At 40.1% G+C, this 23,612-nt stretch overlaps 4 protein-coding genes across 8 annotated transcripts in view; 2 read left to right on the top strand and 2 right to left on the bottom strand.

The window, feature by feature from the left end:
* Window positions 1-10,315, bottom strand: part of zdhhc8b (zDHHC palmitoyltransferase 8b) — a 72,407-nt gene extending 62,092 nt beyond the window's left edge. The window contains exon 1 of the mRNA XM_008417626.2: window positions 9,981-10,315. Within this exon, the coding sequence (XP_008415848.1) occupies window positions 9,981-10,084 (104 nt within the window). The 5' untranslated portion in view covers window positions 10,085-10,315. The remainder of the gene's footprint in view (window positions 1-9,980) is intronic.
* galnt9 (polypeptide N-acetylgalactosaminyltransferase 9) overlaps window positions 1-23,612 on the top strand; it is a 1,026,805-nt gene that overhangs the window by 269,072 nt on the left and 734,121 nt on the right. The gene's annotated exons all lie outside the window — the stretch shown is intronic.
* pgam5 (PGAM family member 5, serine/threonine protein phosphatase, mitochondrial) lies at window positions 14,179-21,533 on the top strand. 2 transcript variants are annotated; one of them, XM_008417624.2, is made up of 6 exons: window positions 14,179-14,687; window positions 17,266-17,438; window positions 17,529-17,654; window positions 17,754-17,842; window positions 19,374-19,507; window positions 21,011-21,533. In XM_008417624.2, the coding sequence occupies exons 1-6, from the start codon at window positions 14,458-14,460 to the stop codon at window positions 21,159-21,161; spliced, it is 903 nt and encodes a 300-aa protein (XP_008415846.1). In that variant the 5' UTR covers window positions 14,179-14,457; the 3' UTR covers window positions 21,162-21,533. The 2 variants fall into 2 exon arrangements, with proteins under 2 accessions (XP_008415846.1, XP_008415847.1); XM_008417625.2 differs by having other exon boundaries at window positions 19,377-19,507.
* Window positions 21,628-23,612, bottom strand: part of ankle2 (ankyrin repeat and LEM domain containing 2) — a 15,698-nt gene continuing 13,713 nt past the window's right edge. For all 4 annotated transcript variants that reach the window (XM_008417621.2, XM_008417622.2, XM_008417623.2 and 1 more), the window contains exon 13: window positions 21,628-23,510. In XM_008417621.2, coding sequence (XP_008415843.1) covers window positions 23,300-23,510 — 211 coding nt within the window. In that variant the 3' untranslated portion in view covers window positions 21,628-23,299. The remainder of the gene's footprint in view (window positions 23,511-23,612) is intronic.

The following is a 23,612-nucleotide window of genomic DNA, read 5'->3' on the forward strand; positions in this document are numbered from 1 at the left end:
ATGTCCCCTGTTGGATAGCTACACATGAACACACACACACACACACACACACACACACACACACACACACACACACACACACACACACACACAAAATCAATAATGATCGATATCGTTATCTCAAACACTTATAGTGTGAAACGCTTCTCAGCCATATCGTCCAGCCCTATCGGTCAGTGTGTCTCCAAATAAGTAAGATTCCCTCCTAATGTCAAGAGTGTCCCGTCTTTCACTGCGTCCGCTACTCTCCTCGTAAACCCCCAAAGCCTCGTGTCTACAGCCTCCTTGATCTGTTAAGAGGGCCACTCCGGCTGAGAGTGTTAAGACTCGGAGCTGTTTCTCCTTATTACCAGTCGCAGTCTCACTCTGGCAAAACAACATGAGGAACAGGGTGGAGACACCCGAGGAGGGAGAGGCTGCAGGTCTAAATTAATCCCACATGTTCCCCAGGAGGAGACTCTGCAGACGGCCAGGACTCTCGCTCGGCCAGTGGGAGGGCGGCGGAGCGCAGCGAAACACTGAGAGCTCTATGGTGCACTTTCCCGCACTTTTCGCCCACACACTGCTGCGCACTCAACCCACATGGATCTATTTAGCTCAACTATGGCATCACAAGGCACAATTTATTTTTTGGCAAGCGCCGGAGATCCAGAAATTTACTGCTCTGCGACGACTGCAATGGGTTTAAGCTGACTTTGAACAAAAACGACAACCAGAACCTGCAGTGACAAAGGAAATCAGTGTAGCCCCCACCCTCATAAAAAGGCTTTTGATCAGGAACCCAGCTTCCACACCTCCACCGTGTTTTTTCCAAGACGTGTTAAATTTCCTCAAAGCACAATTCGCAGCTTGGAATAAAGAAAAGCTAATTACAAAAAAAAAGCTCAATTCTCTATTAAATGTGCTGGAAAAATATCAAGCTCAGGCCATTAAGCACATAAATTACATTCTTAATCACCCGCTGCTTCAGATTAGGATGTTCTTGATTTGATTCATTTTTGAACAAATCGTGATAATCACCAAACAATGATCTCACCCTGTTCACATTTTGAAAACGCTCATCATGCCGAGCAAAAAAAAAAAACATCAGTCACCAACCCGGCCTCGCTTGCTGCTGATCGCATGTAATCGTAATTGAAACAAATTTGTGTTACAAGCCACTAAATGTGCCCAGAACGTCTAAAGAATTATGCAACATGTGTGTTCAGCGCAGAGCGCTGTCAGAGGCCTGGCTCCGGGACGCAGAGCCAGAGCACCGTGGACGAGGATCAATCAGCATTATCTTAACCCGGTTGTCGACTGGTGACAGGCAGACTGAGAAGGAATGAGATTAAAAGAGCTGCCCTTCTATTCTCCGGGATCTGTTTGACTCAATAACCCTGATGGTCGCACACTGTTTTCACTGCATGAATGCTCTGCCAGCATGTCAAGTCAAGTTTATTTGTGCAGCCCGTTTACGAAACAGGGCAATTCAAAGTGCTTTACAAGATAAAGACGTAACACAATAAGCAATCAAAGGCCCCTGAAAGGTTGATACGGCAACAGCAGATCTTTAATGTATTTTTTGTGCTAAGCTGTTCAGAGATTTATAAACTAACATCAGTATTTTTAAAGTCTGTTCTCTGAGCTGCAGGATATCAGTGTAGAGCCACATGAGCTGGTCTGTCTCAATATCAAGTGATTTCTGATGATTTATATTCCAATATGTCACATTTATCTTATTAATCAGTGACCATTACTGCATAATAACCTTGGATTGCTCTGACAGGTCATCCCTGAGTTGCAGTGACATGTAAAACTCAGCAAACCATCGCTATGACTTCTTTACCATGACTTTTACCCAGATCATTCACCGGCTGACTGCTATAGGCCTGATGAGTGAGTGAGGATAGTACTTTGTACTTGGTTCTATCAAATCTACTTAATAAAAGAAAAACAACATGTTGGGAGTTGGTTACTGGCCAATATAATATCCTCTTGCAGCTGTGAAACAAGGTGCTGAGGACTAAAAGTAGAGCATGTTGAAGTGAACGTGCAGGATATAATCAAACAGAAGTTCAGAGGAATTTCTATATTCCTTAATATCATTTGTTACTACTAGTGTGAGTAAACAAATCCAAAAGCCAATGACTTGATTCACCAACAATCATTTAAAAGAAATATGATATTTTCATAGCAGTGCTATGCAAAGTCATCCTTGAACTTTTTGTCTGTTATGACATCAAGCTTCAGGGTATGAATATGATATTTTACCATGTGTGGGAGACCAACACACACACAAAAAAACATAATTGTGAAGCAGGAAGACAATTATGGTGGCAATGATTTGAAATTGTGTTTGTAGTTTGCCACAAGCAATGTGGGGATGTATGAAGATTCACTAGTCAGATTAAAAACAATTTAAAAACAATTTTTATGACAAACATCACCCTGGACACTCTGAGTCCCTCTGAAACATGGTAGTTAAAGAATCATGCTGTGGGGATGCTGCCAGAAAGAGGAGAGCTTGTCAGACAAAAAGATAATAGTACAGGACAGTCCTGAATTAAAATCTGTTAGGAGGTTGCAAAAGACTTGAGGCTGGGTCAGAAGATCATCTTCCAGCTGGATGATGACCCTAAACATGCAGCCTGATCGTCTGAGGATGTGTGGGGAAGACTTGAGAAGTGACGCTCACACACACTCCATCCAATCTATCCAAGCTTGATACTGTTTCGCAGATCAATGATCTAGTTCGCATACTGAGGAGATAACGCAATCATTGGAATCAACTGTTAAGAGAGTAGAGACATTTAATCATGAAGGACGATGAGTCTTGATAATCAGATAATCACTGCGGTAAAGTGACCAGACATTTCAGTCTCTAGATGTGCAGGGTTAGGGTTAGGGTGCTGTGGCCACATAGAAATCCCTTCGCACCACCAGTCTTCAAAGTACTCTGAAGATTGTGATTGCAATGGGACAAAAACACAACGTTTTAGGGGGTGTGAATACTTTTGCGAGGTGGTGTATATCACTACGTAGCTGCTACAGCGAAGTAAAGCTGCAGAAGCAGAGACATCGGTCAACTTCACTAAAATTACAGGGCGGAAATGTGCCTTGTGGTGAGCCACACAACCCACAATTAGAGTGAAAATTAACAATAAACCACTGCACAGACTGAAGATCTACCATTAACTGCCATTAGGAGTGCAATGTTAAGCAACAAGCCTTCAGACTACGGTTACACTGTCTTCCTTTCGTGAATAAAGACCTATTTCTTCTGTTATCGCAGCCCGGTCCCACCGGTGACACAGTGCTGCAGCGCTGCTGTCAACCTCCGGGCCTCTCACTCCAGGCTGCTGACGAACGAGGACCTGCAGAGGATATTACATCCTTATCTAATCTGTCAAAGCTAGCCCCCTCTGCTACAACCTGCTGCTGCTCTTATCTACAGTTAATAAGCTACATGAGCTATCTCAGCAAATCTGTGAACTGCACTGCATGGGTATTATGAATGATCCAAAAGGGACCTTTTGGCTCTGGTGCACCAGGGTTACAAATGTATTGTCCAAAATTGTATCTCGGATAAAAAATGAGATCAGGATTGCCACAAATCTTCCACAATCAATAGGCTGAAACTTTAATGTGTGCGTGTGGCTCTAACAATTTTTGTTGAATACCTTATACACCTGATACGTTGGGACAGGGGGAAGTTGAACCATGATCTAGAACTCTCATGGTAAAGTTTTGTGCTTTTTGCAGATAAGATCCAGCGGTGGGTTTATTTTCTGTCTAATACTTCTTTGTAATGGGGTCGATGAATTCAGAAGAGGCACAAGACCAGAGCTGACTGGCAGGCATTAGTCATTTGTATGGTAGTCGAGCGACTTTTGATCGATTTTGGCATAGATTCTGCAGCATTTGCAAGTAGTTCAAACCGCATGTTTGACCCTGGTGAGACCCAGGCCATGAAGTTAAAGCAACGACAGCGATTGCCTTAAAAACTTGACGTGATGAATCTGGTTGTATTTCTCCTTGCCTTCCGTACATACCTTCGTAAAATGAGCAGGTGCTGTGTTCTGCCTACACCGGCGTAAATATTTGAGTGATGTGTATGTACAGTGGCACTGCAACCGGTGGGACTGGGATCGTTACCATCGGATTACCACTGATGGTTGGTAAATCCACTGGAAAACCATCCCATGGTTTCCTGTGCGCCTGAAATGTTGCCTACCTTTTGAAGGAGGAATTTATGTAACCACACTAATAAAGAATAAGTATGAGAAATACAAATAGACACGTCAAAAGTAACTGACCACTTGTGAAGTAATCTAAGAAATGTGCATTACTACAAGACAAATTTGATCTTGACTACATAATAAAATAGCAAAGCTAATAGAAGCACTTATCATGACATGTTCTTTTCTATATCAAAGAGTTTGGTTGATTTTACAGAGAAGACTGGGCAGTAGATCTAATTATTCCTGGGCATTGGCATTACATCCGGAGGCTGAGTTTCACTGGCATCCCCACATGATAAATCCTCCTGTTAGAGTCGACTGTTAATTGCCTTGCTATGGGAAATGCTTTCAGTCTTGTCACAACTTCAGTCTCAGCAGCGCACAGTGACAGTCGCGCATTTAAATAAACAAAACAAACTCAAATCAGCGTCCCCGTCATGTGAGCAGTATTTAAAGCAGGCTGAGACGCTCTGGCTCCCACCATGCTGGGCTTAAAACAGGATTAGCTAACGCAACAATTCATTTAACTGCAGACAAACGCAAAGAAACAACGTCCCACAGGACGGACACCACAGCTAAGGACCGGAGCAGCAATAATTACAAAGCTTGTACTCCTTTGGCAAAAAAAAAAAAAAAAAGACGACACAGGCAGATTAGGATCAATGAACAACAAAAGCAAAATGCATTACATTTTTAACTATTGTCCCCCTCCAAAACAATCTGCACTCTGTAGCCATAGGAGACACTTTGAATTGAGAAGGGGAACGGGGGCCTCATTTGGTGAATGAAAATGACGCTTTGACGGCAGCTCCACATCACAGCACTGTTCTGTTCTCACTTAACCAACATGCCAGGAAATACCTTTCAAAAATCTCTACAACAGCCCCCGAGATTGGAGGACAAAACGCGAAACAACAGGCCGAGATGGATGTGAATGACGTCTGGTTCGCTGGCTCTGCAGTGAAAAGGAGGAAACAGCTGCGGAAGGTGAAGATTAGATTCCTGACCGACGGGGCCTGTTCTCGCGTGCTCTGCTCCTCTCAGGCCGGTGGCTCTACGTCGGCTCCGGGCTGCTGCCACCGCCGACAACCTCCCTCATAACTCACCTCTGCACAGCACAAAAAGCATTAAAAAAAAAGGAAAAGCGCTGAACACTAGCCCTGTCCAGATGATCTACTGATTGTTTCCACACACCGCCTTGCGGACTTTAAAATGTGTAGCGTGAGGCTTGGCAGCACAGGCCAAGCTGGCAGGTTGGTTTCCTGGATAATTTAGCCATGTGACATATGGTTTAAAGGCAGCGATTAAGCCTTTGTGAGGAATCGCTAAAAGGTTTTGAGGGGGGGTGAAAGCTTATTTACTGCAAGAATGGTCATGTGGAGCGAATTTAGACACAGAGACTTTGAATGTCTGCATAAGGTGGCGATGAGGTTGAAATCATAGTCTTTGTTGTGATCAAGCTGTGCTGATGTACAAGGACTAGCTCTCATTCTCTGTTTACCATTTGACACCAATTAGCCAGCTGGCAACACTGGGATTCAATCTACTATGCAGTGCCTTCCCATGTAACAACTACAGTACAAGCCTGCATGTATTTTATTTGTTATTTTTTGTAACAAAGTAGAGCACAGTACTGAAGAAGATTACATACGTTAATTTTGTTTTTATTTTATAAATGAATAAAAAATTAAGCAAGACTTTGTTTTTTTGGTTTAGCTTAACACACCATCTGTATGGTGGGAGATGGCGGCTGCAGCAACATGCTGAGGGGGCGCGATTCCAGGTGGGTCAAATGTACATTTTATTTATTTATTTTTTTCACAAATGAAAACATTTCTAAGTTAGAGGTTTTTTGTTTGTTTAGGTTAACACACGATCCGCATGGTGAGACATTGTGGTTGCAGCATCATGCCGTGTGGACGCAATTCCAGTTTGGCCGAATTCAGAAAACATGCATGCTAACTAAGCGCACTGAAATAGCCCTCATCGCCCCCGGACTGAAAAATTCACATAGACCTGCAGCAGAGTCACAGGCGAAATGGAAGAGCGCAGATTTACACACTGTTAAAAATATAAAAAAGAAATGGTATAAAAAGGGACAAAGTTACAACATATGAGAAATATACTGTACAGTTCTTAAAAAATAGCATATTCAGATTAAAAGAAATGTGCAATTCAGTAGCAGAGTGTACTATAAGCCTGGCGGGCCACCAGGTCTTACTTATGCCCCTACTAAGCTGATTTTTTAAAAGTTTTTTATTAAATGTTTGCATTTTTAAGACTTTACAATTAGTGTTAAGGTATTAATCTTAAAATCTTTTAACAACACATAATTATCAAGTGATATTTTCACATTTTCTGTTAGCTGTAAACATTTTTTAACTCAAAAACACGACGGGCTGCTGGATGAATGACTGCCCTAGCACCCAACCACCGGGCTTATCAGGTTTTCTGGGGGAAACCTTGAAAAAAAAAAAAAAGAGACACTACATGAATGTGTATTTGTGTTTACAGAACAACGGCAGCATCATGCTGTGAGGATGCTGGGACAGAAGTTCTTATTTACCTTCCACCTCACAATTATGCACTGCTTTGTGAAGGACAATCACATCCAGTCCAAGTAATTATGTCAACGTTTGTGGTGGAAAAAGTCCTCGGGATACAAATACTTAGGCAAGGTGTTGCTCTTAAACAAAAAGTATATGCTTGCGTGTCTCGGTGTCCTCCAAGTAACCGTCCATGTATTCGTCCATGTGTACACGACGGACTAGTGCGTCTGAAATTTGGTCATGTGACGTGCCACGCTCCCGGTTTTACCCTGGACTCGTGCTATTTTGGTTCAGAGATTTTAGATAAAGGCATGCCGCTCTCAAGCTCGCACTGTAATTGCGGAGCTTTCTGCTCCTGCAGGAGACGAGGCCTGACTGGGTTCACTGTAATGGCCGCCGTGTGACATAATGGAACCTTCCTGGTTGTTTGCTGCTAGAAGCACGGGGTCTTTTTTTTTTTTTWACCAAGAAATGAAAGAGCAAACTAGTGGTGGTCTTAATCCTGAACCTGGAACCATCTGCTCCAGGATGCATCTTTAAAACGCCAAACCCAACCAGACAAAGAATAATGATCCTATGAGGAGCAAATGCTTGCTAGCTAGTGTGCCTCTTATGGGCAATTAAATGAAGGATGCATTCATTTTTTATAAAGACTTGTACAACAAACCATTTGTTTATGCAAAGTCACACCAAGGAGCGCATGTTTTTTTTTAAAGACACAGTCCCACCTGGAAGCAAAGCATGAATATGCTTCCTTCAGCCTCGTCCGCTGAACTGAGTGTGAGAGAGCACAGAAGCACTCGGGGAGCAGCAGAGGCTTTTCTGGGTTTTACGGTTTCGGTGACTGTCTTGGTGGGACGAATCCCGAACATGTTGCGTTTCAGCTTCCCTGGTGCCAGGAATCCCAAAGAGCAGTTTCACTTCTCCTGAATACAGATGTAACAGATAGAAGCTGAGACATTTCCAGAATCCCTTTAGGCTATGCAGCAGATGTAGAGTAGAGCAGGACGGGGATTTCATTGATAAACTGATGGGTTTTCTCTGCATGCAGAAATATATAGGAGTGAGATAATTCAGACCGATGGCTTCACTCGCTTAGTGTCCCGCTCACATTTCTCAGGTGGAGGAGTGTGCAAAGGCCCAGCAACTGTGTGACCCACATTCACAATGTAAAAGGAGTTTCAAATTTAGTTTGACCCCAGTTATGGTTTATAATCTGGGTGATATGGGTGGTAGACCAGGGTGTTCTTCCGTTAAGGGGTGGAACTTAATTTGTTTTTTTTGTTCTATCAAATTTTCTACAACTTATTTGCATCTCCAGTCCATAGAAATTTGACTCGGTTCTCCCCATGTGTTCTGCACAGTGCATGAAAATATATATTGGTGGGAGTTGATGACACCTGGCTAGCTATGGCGCTAAGCTAAATGCTTATTTTAAGGAATCTGGAATCTTCACGATCTCAAGATCAAATTCTAAAAAAATAATAATCTTCAACTGGAATATTTACACTAAACATTGATAATTCTACATTTTAAAAATAAATATAGAAAAAAAAAAATCCCAAAATATGAACTTGTCAAACTCAGAAAAAAAAGTTAGAGTACTCTTTATTTGAAACACACCTTTGAAAATTGATTCTAATTGCACCTTTCTTCTATCTACAACAAATCTATCTTCTATCTTTCTATCTACCATAAGTCTTTGAAGAATTTGAATTAATAAGAGTTACAACACCATTTAATTTCCCTTTGAGATCAATAAAATATTCTGAATCTAACTGAATTTGAATTGAATTCCCTTCACTGTGGCTAACACTCTTGTTAACACTCTAGACGGGTCGGTGGCGATAATGCCCCTACTATAAACTGGATATATTGAATACTGCAGCAGTTCAAGCTTACATTATCATCCCAATATAAAACATATCGCTCCAGATGTGGCCACTGGAGCGAACCGTAGCTACAACAGTCCTGATACAGGGTCAGAGAAGTTAATATGTAATCCGTATGCTGTTATTGAGACATAAGTCCATCGAAGCACATTTGAATTGAATAACACGTTACAGCGCTATTTGTGCCACTGGTTTAATGATACACGTTAGAAGGGCTAACAAGTAGCTAACGGTGGACTCACAGTTCAGTATTTGCGTTTTTCGTTCTTTTTGTTTCTTCTGTGGAACAAAACTCTAAATTATTTGCGTAAAGCATGTCTGCGGACTTTTCTGTGGATCATATTTAAAATATTGGAAAGAAAATGCAGCCTGGGAAGCTAAAACAACTTGGCGCTATGCTATCTGACATGCTACTGGCTGGCATTTGCAAAGCAGCCAATCCAGGAGCGTCTGTCATTTTCCTCGACACTAAATTTCTGTAATCCCAAGAGCGAAAATAAGCAAGACTATCCATATTAGCTTCTGCGGTAGTGCTAAAACAGTTTCCACTGTGTGTATTAATGTATATTAAGGTATATTTGGTGTTTGACCTACGGAAACAGGACGTTATAAGCAAAATAATTGAGGGCATCTGAAGTATTTGTGGACGTTAGTTATTTGCAGGTGGCTGCTAGCTAACCCCTGCTAACACAGCCAAAACTTTCCTTATCTTTTACATGAACAGCAGCCATGTTAACATTCCAACTTTTTCCAATCGGAACTCCCACTTCATTGGCCGTTTCTAGTTGTGAATTTTTTATTTATTTTTTAATTCAGAGAGAACGAGGGGCGGGGCCATCTTACCCACGGCCGCATTCGAGTCAGGATAGCCCCTGCGGACCCCAACTTTGACCAAAAACCTCAACTCGTAGGAGGACGCTGAAACTGAAACAAATGCACATGTCTGCTTAACCCCGTGCACTGCCTGGAATAATACGAAGTTACAGGAAAAGAGCTTTTCGCATGTGTCATGGGAAGTTTCCCTGGAGAGAATCCTAGCTCCATAATCTCTCTAGAGATGCACTAATATAAAGGCACTAAAGCTGCTTCTCGGATCACGGTTGCATATCTGCTGCTGACCGACCGTCAGCCGGTAAAGATGTTCTCCCCTATCGCCACTTCTCTCCCACCTCAGCGGCTCCATCCAGCCGCTCGAACTTGCAGCCACAATGGTCCCAGGGACGCACACAGTTTTTTTGGGGGGGGGGTGAAAAAAAAATCTAGATATGCACAGATCGAGTGGGAAAAAAAAAAAAAAAGGAGCGGCGCAAACTTACGTGAAGACGAAAAATAAAGTGGTCGATCCCACCAGGAGCGTGGCAGCAGTGGACACCGGGATGTATTTGGTGGGTTTAAATCTCTTTCCAGCGCTGTTGGGCATTCTGTATTCTCCACATTCCTCAATTATTTATTCCGGTCGGAGGCGCATGTAGAAAAAAAAAAAAGAAAGCGTCCAGCGTGCAGCGGGGTGTGTGTATATGCGGGGTGCGGGGGAGCCCTTTCTGTGGCTGTGAATGGCACAAGCGGTCCGTCTCTGCTCCGTGGTTGAAGCCGCATAGGTCCAAGACGTTAACAGGCAGCAATACGCGGAGCTCTGCGAGAGCCTGGAAATCCCACCCTTTCCAATCCAGCCCACTGCTGAGGTCACCGAGCCGCTCGAAAAGGTGGAGCTTCGCTTGGAAAAACTGAAAGCGTCAGAACATGTTTGGAGAAATTATTTTATTGGGTTTTTACAAAAACAATTTTCTCCTCCCAGGTCGAAGCTAATATAATACTGTCTGCTTTTACAGGCAACTATAACCGCCTCCTGCCCACAATTCAATTCATATTGAAATGATTTTTCCATCAAATTTCTTAAAATCTGTTATTTAGCTCAGATCTATTATTTGGTCTCTCCACTAAGACTGTGCCATCCTGATGTTGTTTTCTCCCAGGCCCCATTTTGCAGTTTTACAAACTTTCAATGTTGTCTTCCACTCTTAAATTTTGTGGGTAAGCACCATTTGTAATCAGGGGAGACGCCGGCAGGCGTGGTCTCTGCACGTCATTACCAACGATGCACCAATCGGGAAATTATTAGGATAAATCTGGGATCAGAAATATCAAGTTAATACATTTATTCAATAGAATATGTAATTGTTGGTGTCTTTTTGATAACATTTTATCAAACCCTTATTCAAGTTCCCACAAAATATCATAGAATTCCAGACAATAAAAAAAAAGTAATAAAGCAAGAAAACAAAAGATAAATGTTTATTGTGCAAGAATTTTTTCCAGCAAAAAGTAAAAAATTTGCTTGACAAAACTTAGATAATTTCAAGACTTTTTTTTAAATTTCTCACAATTTTTTGTCAAAAGCAATATTTTTTTAAATTCTGAATTTAGTCAGATACATTTTTAACTTCTCAAACTTAGAAATGTATTTTTGAGAACATTTTTAGACTTCTCAAACTAAAATTTTTATTTGTCAAAAAATATTTTTAAAAGGTTTCAGTTTTTTTAGGAAACTTTTTTGATTTTTCAAACTTAAAAAACTTTTTGAACTAAATATTATTTTTTCTAATAAATTTCCCAGGTGAAAAAAGTATGCTTTAGTATACTAAATTTTAACATACTTTAGTATACTTTTATCAATGTACTGAAACTGTACTATTTTGGAACAACTACTTTTGTGCTTAGTATAATTTAGTAGTATTTAAATAGTATTAAATTACAACTAATAGTATATTTTAGTATACTCCATGTACTTTTTTGGAACAACTTCAAGTGTACTTAAAGTATACTTTTAAAATATATTTCAGAGCTTTATTATATTTTGATATTATATTTTGAGTGTAATAATTCTGTCTCAGAATTATATTAATATATATTTAATATACTTCAAATATATTTTAAATATACTATTAATATATTAGTAATGTATTTAAATTACTTAATTTTTATTTTTGATTTCCTGCTATTGATAATAAACTACAATTTTAATTACTCTTAATTTGTCTTTATTCCTACTTTCCTATTTTGTACATGATATGCATAACTGCACTACAGTACTTACATTGTTTTAGGCTAAAATTACATGGAAAGATTAATTACACGAGATCCCCAAGGTAATTCAAATATTTTGTTTTATTACCGACATTTTAAAATTGTCCAATTTTACTCACAACTTTATGAACTATACATAAATGATCAGTTTACACATCAAAAGTGAACACATGAACATGAAAATCTAAGTGCTACAATAAAACATGACAGTGAGGATCAACGACAGAACATTCTCGTTCACTGCACCTTACAGAATCCTACAAAAAAGAACAATAGAGCAATTAAACAGAGAAGGTATTTGTATTTAAAGAGAACAGAAAAATGGCAGATAAAAAAATAATACAATTTTAAGACATTGTGGACTCGCCATGTATGTGACATCATAAGAACTGATGATGATTAGGACCGGATGCCTGGGATGGAAAAACATTTCTGGGTGTCGTCTTTGCCTGTTTATGTTAGAAGTAGAAAAAAATAGTCAGCAATGTCATAGAATCAGTTGATGTTGGCAATAACTGTGAAGCTGTTTTAAGTGTGGACTTAAGGAGACAAACTACCTTAAAATCTTTCCATCCATRATCTGAACACACTGATCCTTGCAGGGTGGTGAGGGGGGCTGGTGGTGCCCATCTCCAGTAGCCATCAGATGAGAGGCAGGGTTCACCCTGGACAGGTCACCAGTCCGTCACAGGGCCCTGAAAGTCAACAACAAATAAAATGTATAAAAGACAAATGTTAGATTAACAAGAAGAGAAAAAATCTTTCCAGTTACCTTTAAATCAAATCATGTTTATTAAGCACTTGGTGTTGGTAACACAGCAGTTTTTGTTGTTGAAAATGTAGCTAGTTCCTCATTGAAAAAACAAACTTACATCATGAAGACGATGTGAAGGTTCATCCCCAGAGCTGGTTGGTGATCTGGTGGAGCCAGAGCTTCTTCTGAGACAGGAAAGTCTTTAGGTTTCCTAATACCTGATTTCTCTGGTTTCCTCTTTCATCTTCATTTGCTTAGACTGCAAACATATGTTGAAGATAAAATCATTGATGAATGAGTTAGAACCACAACCTTATGTCTTATGGAGCTTAATTAAAACCAGGTTAGTTTATGAATTAAAGTATAAGTCGCAACAAACAACCTCCATGCAGTTATAACATGAAGCTGAATGRTTGCTATAGTAATAATCATACAAGTCACAATAAAATTGATAAAATAATTATTTAGGAAACCAACGTACGTTATATATCTTTACGGCACTGTTTATAATTAAATGAAGATAATTAATAAGCAAACTTACCACCAGCTAGCAACACTTAGCAGCCTTCGTTCCTTCGGGCTCCTTTTGTGGCACACATTCCATTTCCATCGGTTGTTGTCCCGTTGTGTTGTCGTCTAACTTGGACTAGGACGTCACCAGCTTGAATTAACCAAAATTAGTAACTATTGTCAAGGCCTTCTCTACTTTTAAGGCAATATAATGCAAGTAAAAATGGCGAATTTGAACAGCGTCTGTTATCTTCCCTGCTTCAAGTTTTTTCTTCTCTTTGTGGCGTTTTTTTAGATAAATGAAAGTGTGCAACACCGCCACCATCTGGTCTGGAGTATGAACTGGAGCTACTGCCGTTGATTATAAGGTTTTACATCACACATCTGAAAATTGATTGAGTACTTTCTTGAAAATGACATCATGATTATCCTTTTTTTATTGTATGCAATTTTAATAAATAGTAAAAGATTATTAGGGCACTTAAAAATGTATACATATTCATTCATATTTTGTTCACTTAAAGTATACTTTTATTTAATATATTAAAAGTGTATTCTGGTACAATTATGTTTAAGTGTGTTTAATTTCGAAATTGGTCCAAGTGTATTTTTAGTGTACTTCAGATATACAGTACACTTAATAATTAGTATACTAAAGTATACTTTTTTTTCACCTGGGTTGTCTGTTTTTTTAGCAGATTTTTGCTATTTTACGCTTTTCTTTCTTCACACATTTCTGAGTTTTGTCGAGAAGATTTTGTACTTTTAAAGCTGAAAATTTATTTGTCAAAGAAATATTTTTTAACGAGCAAATTTTTGACTTCTCAAACTGAAATTCTTCTTTTCGAAGAAAATACTTTTTACTAATAGATACCTGAATTTTGTCGAGCAAATTTTCAACTTCTAAAACATATAATTTTTTTGGGCTCAAAACAATGTTTTTCCAAAGAAGAAATTTCTAAGTTTTAGTGATCAAAAACCTCAAAACTTTTTGTAAAAAAAAAAAAAAAAACCTTCATTTTTGTCAGATGCCACTTGAAAAACAGTAAACCACCGTCGAAGAAGCTCGTATATTTGTTCCAGAGTAAATTTACTCCCTGCCAATGTGTTTCTACTTCTTAAACAAGTACAAGAGCGCCCTCTTGTGACAAGGAATAAAATGACGGAAATTAAACCTTTATGACTCACACGGGCCACCGTATTATTTGAAGGCACCGCTTTGATTAGCTTGCGTTCATGTTCACCGACTTTCTCAGTTGACTGAATCCGTCCATATCATATCTTTCGCACAGCGGCTGTTTTTGTCTACATCGCTAGAGTTGATATTAACAGCTAAACGACTTCCAGCTAAAGTAACCCAGAGGATAAACAGCGTCGTGTTGTTTACAGCAGACCCGTTAAGTCCAGCTAATTAGCCCACATTATTCGGCCTGTTCGGCGGCGGCATGTCGTACCGTAAAACTTTAAAACTGATTTGCGGCTTCGCTGGAGGCTCTGCTGCCGTCGTGTTCGCGGCTGCTGCCGCCGACTCCCGCGGATACTTCGGGGAGCACCGCGGAGAGGGAGCGAGCCGGTGGTCGAGATTTGCAGTCCTGCATGCGGCGCAGCCCGCTCGGACCCCTGTAAACCACACACCAGTCGCGACCGGACCTGGCTGGGACTTCAACTGGGACAAGTAGGCTCTTTCACTCCTTCACGACAGTCTGGTTTTCCTAATTAGACATGGACAGTTCCGATGTGATATTTACACTAAAATGCAAACAGATGTATAACATGTTTTCTTTAAAACTGCAAAGTTGGTTAAGGCAATTGCAGACAAAACACCCAAAAAAATTTGTACCAATTCCCTAGTTAATATGTTTACTGATCAGTTCATCCCTTTTGCTTGTAAAAATGCATAAATTCAATAGGTTTAATAACGTGTTCCACTTGTTGCTTACCAGATGTAGTTTTAAAGAACTCACCTTAATAAGAGGGATCAGTTTTCACATCTTGTTTATTTTCCAACCTGAATTATTTATTGTTAGTTTAGTTTAACAAGCTTTTCTCAGCTAGCTGACCTGCAGTGTGCTGAAATATGTGGGATGGCCATCTACTCTGATACCATTATCTGCCACACCATTTTTATTTAATTCAATTTCAGTTCAGTCTATTTATCACTTGTCAAACTCGACGCCCTGGGGGCCAAATCCGGCCTGCAATCGCTTTTTATGTGACCCTCTGAACGGCTACATAAATAGTATATCAATTAAATCAAAGCAGTTTTTATCTGTATACTGTCAAATTTTAAAATATACAAGAAGATACATATACTGAAAAGAATTGGTGCAAGCACAGAGCCCTGTGGTACTCCACAAGTAACCCTGGAGTGTTAAGATGATTTACCGTTCACATGAACAAGCTGGAAACTAACAGACACTATTTAAACCAGCCTGGTGCTGCTCCTTTAATATCTAAACATGGTCAATGTTAACATGGTTTATACCTGAGCTTTTAATTAAAGGCTGGTAATAATGAGAGCCTAGATGAGTGATATTGGAAATTGTCAAATGCCAGGTACGGCATTTGTGATGTGAATTTTGTTTTGATTTATCTTTAAAACTGTAGTGTAATTCTTTTAACGGGTGGTGATGATGTGAAACGAATTATGAGACGACCTCATTGATTCCAACTGTTGAGTTTCAGTTGTCTCATCAGAAAAGACCTGATTAAGGAGCAAAACTAAACTGAAAAACAAGTTTAGGAGCAACGGTGTAGAAAAACCTCAGTGTTGAGAAGCAATGTGGTTTTCTCTAACCTTAGTTCTAGAGTGAGCATTACAAACCTTTTGTGTGTGGTTGAAATGTCTCCTGTGTTTAGTGGCAGCCGTTTTGGGAGAGGCCTGCCTCAAGCCTGGCTCTTTAATGGAAAGAGCAGTGGTAAGAGCCAGAGTTTGATTGGCTAAAGCTTAAAGTAGTCAAAAGAAATAAAATTATATATTTTGCATACATTAAATGTATACAAAATATTTCGGACAGGGAGCCTCAGGACTGGAGAAACACTGTCTTAGGGGAAGATTTACCAATCTTGGACAGTTTGGTTCAAGAAAACTGATGCATATTTCTGTGCTGTCGAACAAAAGCAGTTCAGAACTTGCTGAACCTGCTTTGCCATTAAGTCCAATTATTGATCTCCCTAATAACTTTAAAGAGAATCGGGAAAATGATCCTTATTTGAAACGCCTCTTTAACAAAGCACACAAAGAGAGTGAAAAAGAAAGTACAGTAGAGTTAAAAAGTTTAGCTGGAGAACCTTTCATTATAAAGGATAAACTTTTGTATCTAGCAGACATTGATGAAACAAGATTTGTTGTGCCAAAAGAATACTGTTCAGTAATTCTGCGTTTTTATTGGCCAGGATTATATAAAGATGTCGTTGAATACTGCAAAACATGCCATGACTGTCATTTAGTAGCCACTAAAGTTTCAGACTGTGCCCAGTTGCAGACGTTACCATGGCCATCCTTATGAAAGGATAGCCATGGAAATCATAGGTCCTTTACCTAAGGGCAGTAAATATGCATTAGTCACTTATGCAACCAGATATCCAGATGTTTATCCATTACGTCCTCTGCAGGTCAAATACATCAGTCGTGTTTAGTATAACAGAGAATATGCCAAGTTGTCCTTACTAGATAAAGTAAGGACAACTTGGCAAGAGCTTCACAGGGAAGCTTTGGATGGGATTTTCTTACTACTTCCTCTAATGAAACTAGTTGGTCTGGTGAGATCTGTCGTTTGTGTGTGTGTGTGCTTTCAAAATGTCCTGCTTATATTATGCCTCAGTTCCAAAGAGGAGGCACATATAAGCTCGACATGTCTGAAATATTTGTCAAAACGCCGTATCTGTTTAAACTCTATGTCGCCTGCATAAAGACATTCAGTTCTTCAAACACAAACAAGGCAGCAGTGCATCATTCTGTACATGTTAGTTTATCAATCCATACATTTTTGTCATATCAGATGGACACTTCTGGAGAACTCCTAGTCATGATCAAAAGAATTGGGTTAGACGCGTTTGTTAATCCACGAGATGGATTGTCAGTGACATGTAAGTCAATTTAAAGGGCAACAGTTTAAGTCCAGTTTAGTGTAGGGATTTGTCAGGCCATATTAAGAGATTCTCCTCATGATCTTTGACGATTGTTGGGTCAATGGTGTTTTCTTTTCCTTTACACAAAGCTTCCCCTAATCTCAAAATCACCTCTTTGTCAGGAGAGACCCGTCTGTGCTGTCCAACGGGAGGAAGAGGGAGAGTGTAACCGAAGACCCCAGCTCTGAGCAGGACAACAGCAAGCCCAAAGCAACGCGCCACATTCTCCTCATCAGGCATTCCCAGTATAACCTAAGTGGAAACGGCGACACAGAGAGGGTCCTCACCCCACTAGGTCTTAACAGTCACCTAACGTCTTGATCTAGCCTGCTGCAGTATGTTCATTTCTCCGGCCGGCTTCATGTCTCCCTCCCTTTTTTTACAGGCCGTGAGCAGGCCGAGTTGACGGGTCAGAGGTTGGCAGCGTTGGGTTTAAAATATGACGTTCTGATCCACTCCAGCATGACCAGGGCAACCGAGACTGCACACATCATCAGCAAATACATCCCAGGTAGTTCAGAGATCAACCAGACCACAGAAGCTTCACGCTGTCATTCATAGACAGATTGTAATATAATGTTTCGTTTTTTGTGTCCTTATCCAAATGTAGGTGTGGATCTGGTGAGCTGTGATCTGCTGAGAGAGGGCGCTCCTGTTGAACCAGTTCCTCCAGTCACCCACTGGAAGCCTGACGCTGTGGTGAGTGAAAACTCTCGAACTCTGGCCGTAGAATCAACCGTCAGCTCAATGTTGTTGTTTTCTCTTGTTAAATTCACTCTGTGCTGCCTGTTTGTGAGCAGATGTCACTTGTTTAGGCTTCTAGCGATTTATCGGTGCACTGCTGCAGGGAAGGAGTGGGAAAAGAGTGAACTTCCAAAGGCCTGATGTTGGATAAGAGATGATCCACTGATTGGTGTTGGCGGATTTAAAATGCACTCATACTTCCTGGAGCTTTCACATTTTGTCACTTTGCACTGTGAGTTGATGCTTTGCAGAACACTGCCAGTACTTGACATTCCCAGCATTAAGTAGTTGCTTACTCTTTGCAACGTAGCTCATAGTCAGTTAGATTAAATAAAGTCTGAACGTCAGATCATTTTCATAGCCTTGTCACAAATACGGTTGGATTTATGATTGGACTTCGTCACTCCTCAGTGTGTTTTGATCATCTGACTAAGTTTATGGCTGTTTTATTGCTTTAACTATTTTAAAGTCAGGTTTTCTTCCAGAATCGTCCCGTTTTCTGCCTGATTCATCTTCTAATCAACTGAGCAAGTGATGTGCATGTAGCCCCTAAAAGTGCTAGTTTGGTCTCATGCCACCACTACACCTTCTTCCACATTGTGCCGGGTTCGTTTGAAACCAAAAGCAAGCTCGCCGTTTGTCCGTAAAGGTCAGATTTGTAGAGCGCTCTTGTAACAGATTCTCCTACCTGAACTGTGGATCTCTGATCTGCACCTTTTTCATTGATGGAGATGGGAACTGGTGTATGGCTCAGGTCTGGCCTTGACTCACCACTTTACCCAGATAAGTGACTGTTGCCTTTGCCAGATTCACAGTAAGCTGTGCCTGTGCCACACATCCTCTAGAACTGCTAGAGGGCCCAGAACAAAATGACCAAAACCAAGTTAATAACACTGACCTAGAGGTAACATTTCGTATCAGGCAAGCAGCTGGATGACAAGTGCTTAAACATGTCAGTTAGTAAGTACGCATTTCCTGCCTTTGACCTCAGTAGTAGACCCACAAAGTCAATGAGAAAACACTTAAACAGTTGGCATATCGGTGGAAACGGGCACAAAGGTACCGGTTTAATTGCTTGGTCGGGTTTTCCAATCAATTGACAAATGTGACATGTTTTAATGTACAGTGAAATGCTTTTCTTCATCTTAGGCCAAAAAATAGATTAGCCTTCCAGTTCTGAATACTTTGGTACGCATAACGTTAACCGTTTCTAATGTCTTGATTTTGAGAAGTAATCTCAAAGAATTCTCAAAGTAAATTTGGCCACATTTTATTTCCTAGATGCACAGTGAGCAGCTTCTATAGCCTTTTCTCCCCCAAAGGCTTTTTCAGGCAATGGATCAGACTTTGGAAGGAAACCTTTCATCCAGTCCTGGCAGTGTGCAGCAGCTGGCACCATGTAGTGATTTTAGCCCAGAACGATGGGGTTCAGACTGAACCCTCTCATGTGACAAAGCTGGCTCTCAACCTCTTTACCGTCCTCCAGCAGTACTACGAAGACGGAGCTCGCATTGAGGCAGCCTTCCGCCGCTACATCCACCGGGCTGACCCCAAGCAGAAAGAGGACAGCTATGAGATCATCGTGTGTCATGCCAATGTCATCCGTTATTTTGTCTGCAGGTTTGTGGCGGCGGCGGCTCAACTCAAACCACAGTTTGGTTTTGCAGCTTTTTGCTTGGCTAACCACTGTCCAACACACTACACTGCTGTTTTGTCTTTCCCCCCTACCCCCCAAATAAATTTTATTCATCAGTTGCATACATTTTCATGTACTTCCAAATGTTCGAATAATTACTCAAAGAAAACAAGGAGGGAGATTTTGTCACATAAAACTATGGGGGACGCCATAACCTACCCAAACTGCGTGTTGGCAACAGCCAATTTAAAATGGGCTGGGATGTGGCACCAGCTGGGAGCCAACTTTTAGAAAGCTATTTTTAACAATAATCATACTACATTTACTGTAATGATACATTATTAAGTATTATGATTATGCTATACTAGATACTATAATCGCACTGTTTAGTACAACTATTCTACATTAATTATACTACAATATTAACACATTTTAACGGTAGTATCAACATGCTAGTGACAGCCCACACACTTCAGGTAGCATTTAAGCTAATATAATTTTAGCAAATTTTTATACAACATCTAGACTTTACTACATGGAGTCATGTTAGTCATCATGCTGGTGAGAACCCCCATGCTAGTGGTAGCTCCAACATGCTACTCGCTCTACATGGTAGTGGTAGCCCTCATGCTAACATTAGCCCTACAGCCTAAATAAGCATTTTAGAAAATATTTGCTATATTAGCTATGTTTAGCATACTGAATGGAGTAAGTTCATGTTGGTCAATATGCTATTGATACCCAATATGATATTTACTACCTTTTAGCTAACCTTAGCGTTGTTGCTAATTTTCACCATCAGAACCCTGGTTTGATGCGCACACTTTTGGCAGACCACATTTAAATTTTTTCAGACATTTTCTAGTTATCTACTACATACTAGATGCCAAAAGATTTTTTTAGAAACAAAATGTATTGTAGATCACAAACCATGTTTCAGAGAATCTGCTAAGTGTGGGATAATCAGTCCAGATTTATAAAGTTAAAGTGTCATAGATTTATAAATATAGCTGATCTGAGTTGATCAGCTATATTTGTAAATATACATCCACAGGGCTGACCCCAAGCAGAAAGAGGCAGTGGAGTTAAAAACACACATGATCATGTTATAAACCGTCTTGAACACTGTTGTCTTTGATTTGTTGAATTTAAAGATCAGAACTTTACTAAATGTTTTGTACTCAAATGCCCAGAAAGCTTACACAGCTTACACATCTAGAACATTTGAAGGAAAAATGTACAGGGACTAGATTTCTATCTTAAGTGAATATCCAATTTTAAAAAAATAACATTGTCTGGAAAAACTCAGTATAGGAAACTTTATCACACTGGTAGAGATCTAGTTAATATTTCACTTAGTTGGCTGAAAAAACTTTAGTCAGAATCAGTTAAATGTTTCTTAAAAGCAGATTAAACTCAAAGCAGCATCTCTAAAACCTGCACATGTAAATTTCCCGGTGTAATCATTTATCTTTCTCCCCACTCAGGGCTCTGCAGTTCCCCCCTGAGGGCTGGCTGCGCATGGGCCTGAACAACGGCAGCATCACCTGGCTCACCATCCGCCCGAGCGGCAGGGTGGCCCTCAGGACCCTGGGAGATGCGGGATTCATGCCTCCAGATAAACTGACACGGACCTAAAATCTCAGCACAAAGCAGCTTTAAGGGAAAAAAGACAAAAAGGTTTCAGGGTTAAATCTCAGTTTTTATTATTTTTCCTCAAGTGTCTTGAAAATAAACTTTTGATGAATTCATTTTATAATCAACCTTGCATCATGATATGAGACTGTGCTGCTGCGATTACTTCCAACGCCATCACCAAGAGAAGTGAGAAACGGCTGCATAGCAACTCCTGCTGAATGTAACTTTTACAGAAGGAACAAATTTTTACACCAAAAAGGCTCTATTTATCTAGTGGTCAATGCATTTCAAGTCATCAGCTTAAAATATTGCATTTAATTAAGTTTGAAGGTATATTTGTTGTATTGTGGTAAATAAAGAGTTTAAAACATCTCTGGGTTCTTGCTGCGTTTTCTTTCCCGGGGCCAGAACTTAAACATTCGCCAGAAAAAAAATAAAGGCATTGAACACACAACAGCAGGGAAGGTGGGAGTGAAGGTTTATTGGTTAGATAAAAGCAAATTAAGTCTGTACATAAAGAAAAAAAGTCATGAAAGTTTCTTTTAATAAAAATACAGAATGCTAAAAGCACAAGAAGCATGTTCAAATTTATTTTTTTTAGGTGCACTTTTGAAAAGTTCCACATTCATTAACATTCAGAGACCAGAACTCGATCTCGTCACCTAAGAGCACGAGAATGACGATACAATCTTCTTGGTGAAGTGGATTGTGCTCTTAGACAAAAGGTTAGAAAAATACATTCAGAACATTTGTTGCTCTCAACTCGAGTGAGGATGGTGTCAATTTGGAAATAATTTTTGTTTTTCCAACCTTCATCTAAATATAACCGACTCAGTTCTGAAAAACCTCAACATGTAACATGAATACGCGGTAAGCCACTTGTAGTCAGAACGAGACTCCTGGTACACAACTTGGTTGACTAAAGTTGTTTGTTTTTTTTTTCCCCCCCAGGAGTCAAATTATTATTTTTTGCATCGTTAGAAGGGATATAAATACTGGATGCAACTCATCTAGTCACATAAGGCAGCTTCTGCTTAGTTGACATGTTGTCTCAAATGGGATCCTCAAGATATTAAACAGGTGTGGATGGTGGTGTTGGGTCACACCGCCCTCTAGTGCTCAAAACAAACAACAAAAAACCCCATTCTGTTAAATCAGCTTTAAATCTGATGTCCGGCTAGGAAAAACCAAATTAAACCTGACTTATGGTTGGTTAGTGCCATTATGCACTGAAGGACATGCTTCTGAAAAAAAAACAAAAAAAAAACAAAACAGGAAATGGCACTGTTTAAGGCTGCCTTTAATGGGATGCAGAATGTCAAAACATATTAGAGCCATCTGGTAGACATGAAAAAAAAGATAATTTTTTACTACAGATCAACATAAAAATATGGAAGATCTCCGGTTTTTTTTCTCCTTTCGTCTCCTCGTACATCTCATGTACGAGCTAAAGTTAGTCTAAACCGACAGAACGGATCCATCACTTCAGAAAATTAAGGCGATTCCTGAACTGAGGAACAACACAGGAAATGGCAGTTTTAAACACCATTAATAAAAACATTTATTATTTTTTGTGCTACTGACCAACGTACAAAAAAATATTTAAAATATTGAAATTTTTTTTACTCGTTTCAGTATTTTCCACAACATTGTTCGGTGACAGAATCCCGACGGATATGGGTTGCTGTTTTTTTAGTGACCGGCTGAACTTTTTTTTTATTTTTTACTTTTTGAAAGGGGGGAGAAGTGAGGCATGTGTTCACAATATTCCCAAAAAAAAAAGTATAAAAAAAAAAAATAAAAAAAAGTGGACTGATCAGGTGTTTTCACAGTTGTCACAAACACGTTTTCATGAATTTTGACATAGTTCCACACCCGTACAGTACGTCAACAAACATTTCAGATGCTCCAATTTTTCTTTTTTTTTTTACAGTCTAATGTTGATGAGAATTCCTGTTTTACATTAGTAGTACCATACATCCATTGATACAAATCTTCCAGACACTTGTGCATATTTCAGTCAGGTTTGGTGGTTTCTGAGCTCTGGGTGTTGTGACCTGGGTGTAGCTGGGGTGGAGGGCGGGAGTCTGTGTGTGTGTGTGTGTGTTGGTAGAAGTGAGGAAGAGGGAGGGGGCAGTTTAGAATAGTGGCTCACTCAGGTGCTTGAAGCGGAGGCGTTGGATGTAGCTGACGTTGGCAGGGCTGTACCGGCTGGGGCTAAAGTCTGGCGAGGCAGCGTGGCGGACTGGACTGAAGCGACCGGTGGGAGACATCAGGCCGCTGCCGGGAGAACCGGGGGTCTGCTGCTGCTGCATCCTGAGTCGGGGTTTCACGACAGGGCTTGGCCAGCTAAGCAACACACACACAATACGGGTTAGGCTGTCCTGTATTGCCTGTTCAAAAATACCGTATTTTCTGCACTATAAGGCGCACCTAAAAATCTTCAATTTC

The sequence above is a fragment of the Poecilia reticulata genome, linkage group LG9, assembly GCF_000633615.1.
Source record: "Poecilia reticulata strain Guanapo linkage group LG9, Guppy_female_1.0+MT, whole genome shotgun sequence".
Classification (NCBI taxonomy): domain Eukaryota; kingdom Metazoa; phylum Chordata; class Actinopteri; order Cyprinodontiformes; family Poeciliidae; genus Poecilia; species Poecilia reticulata.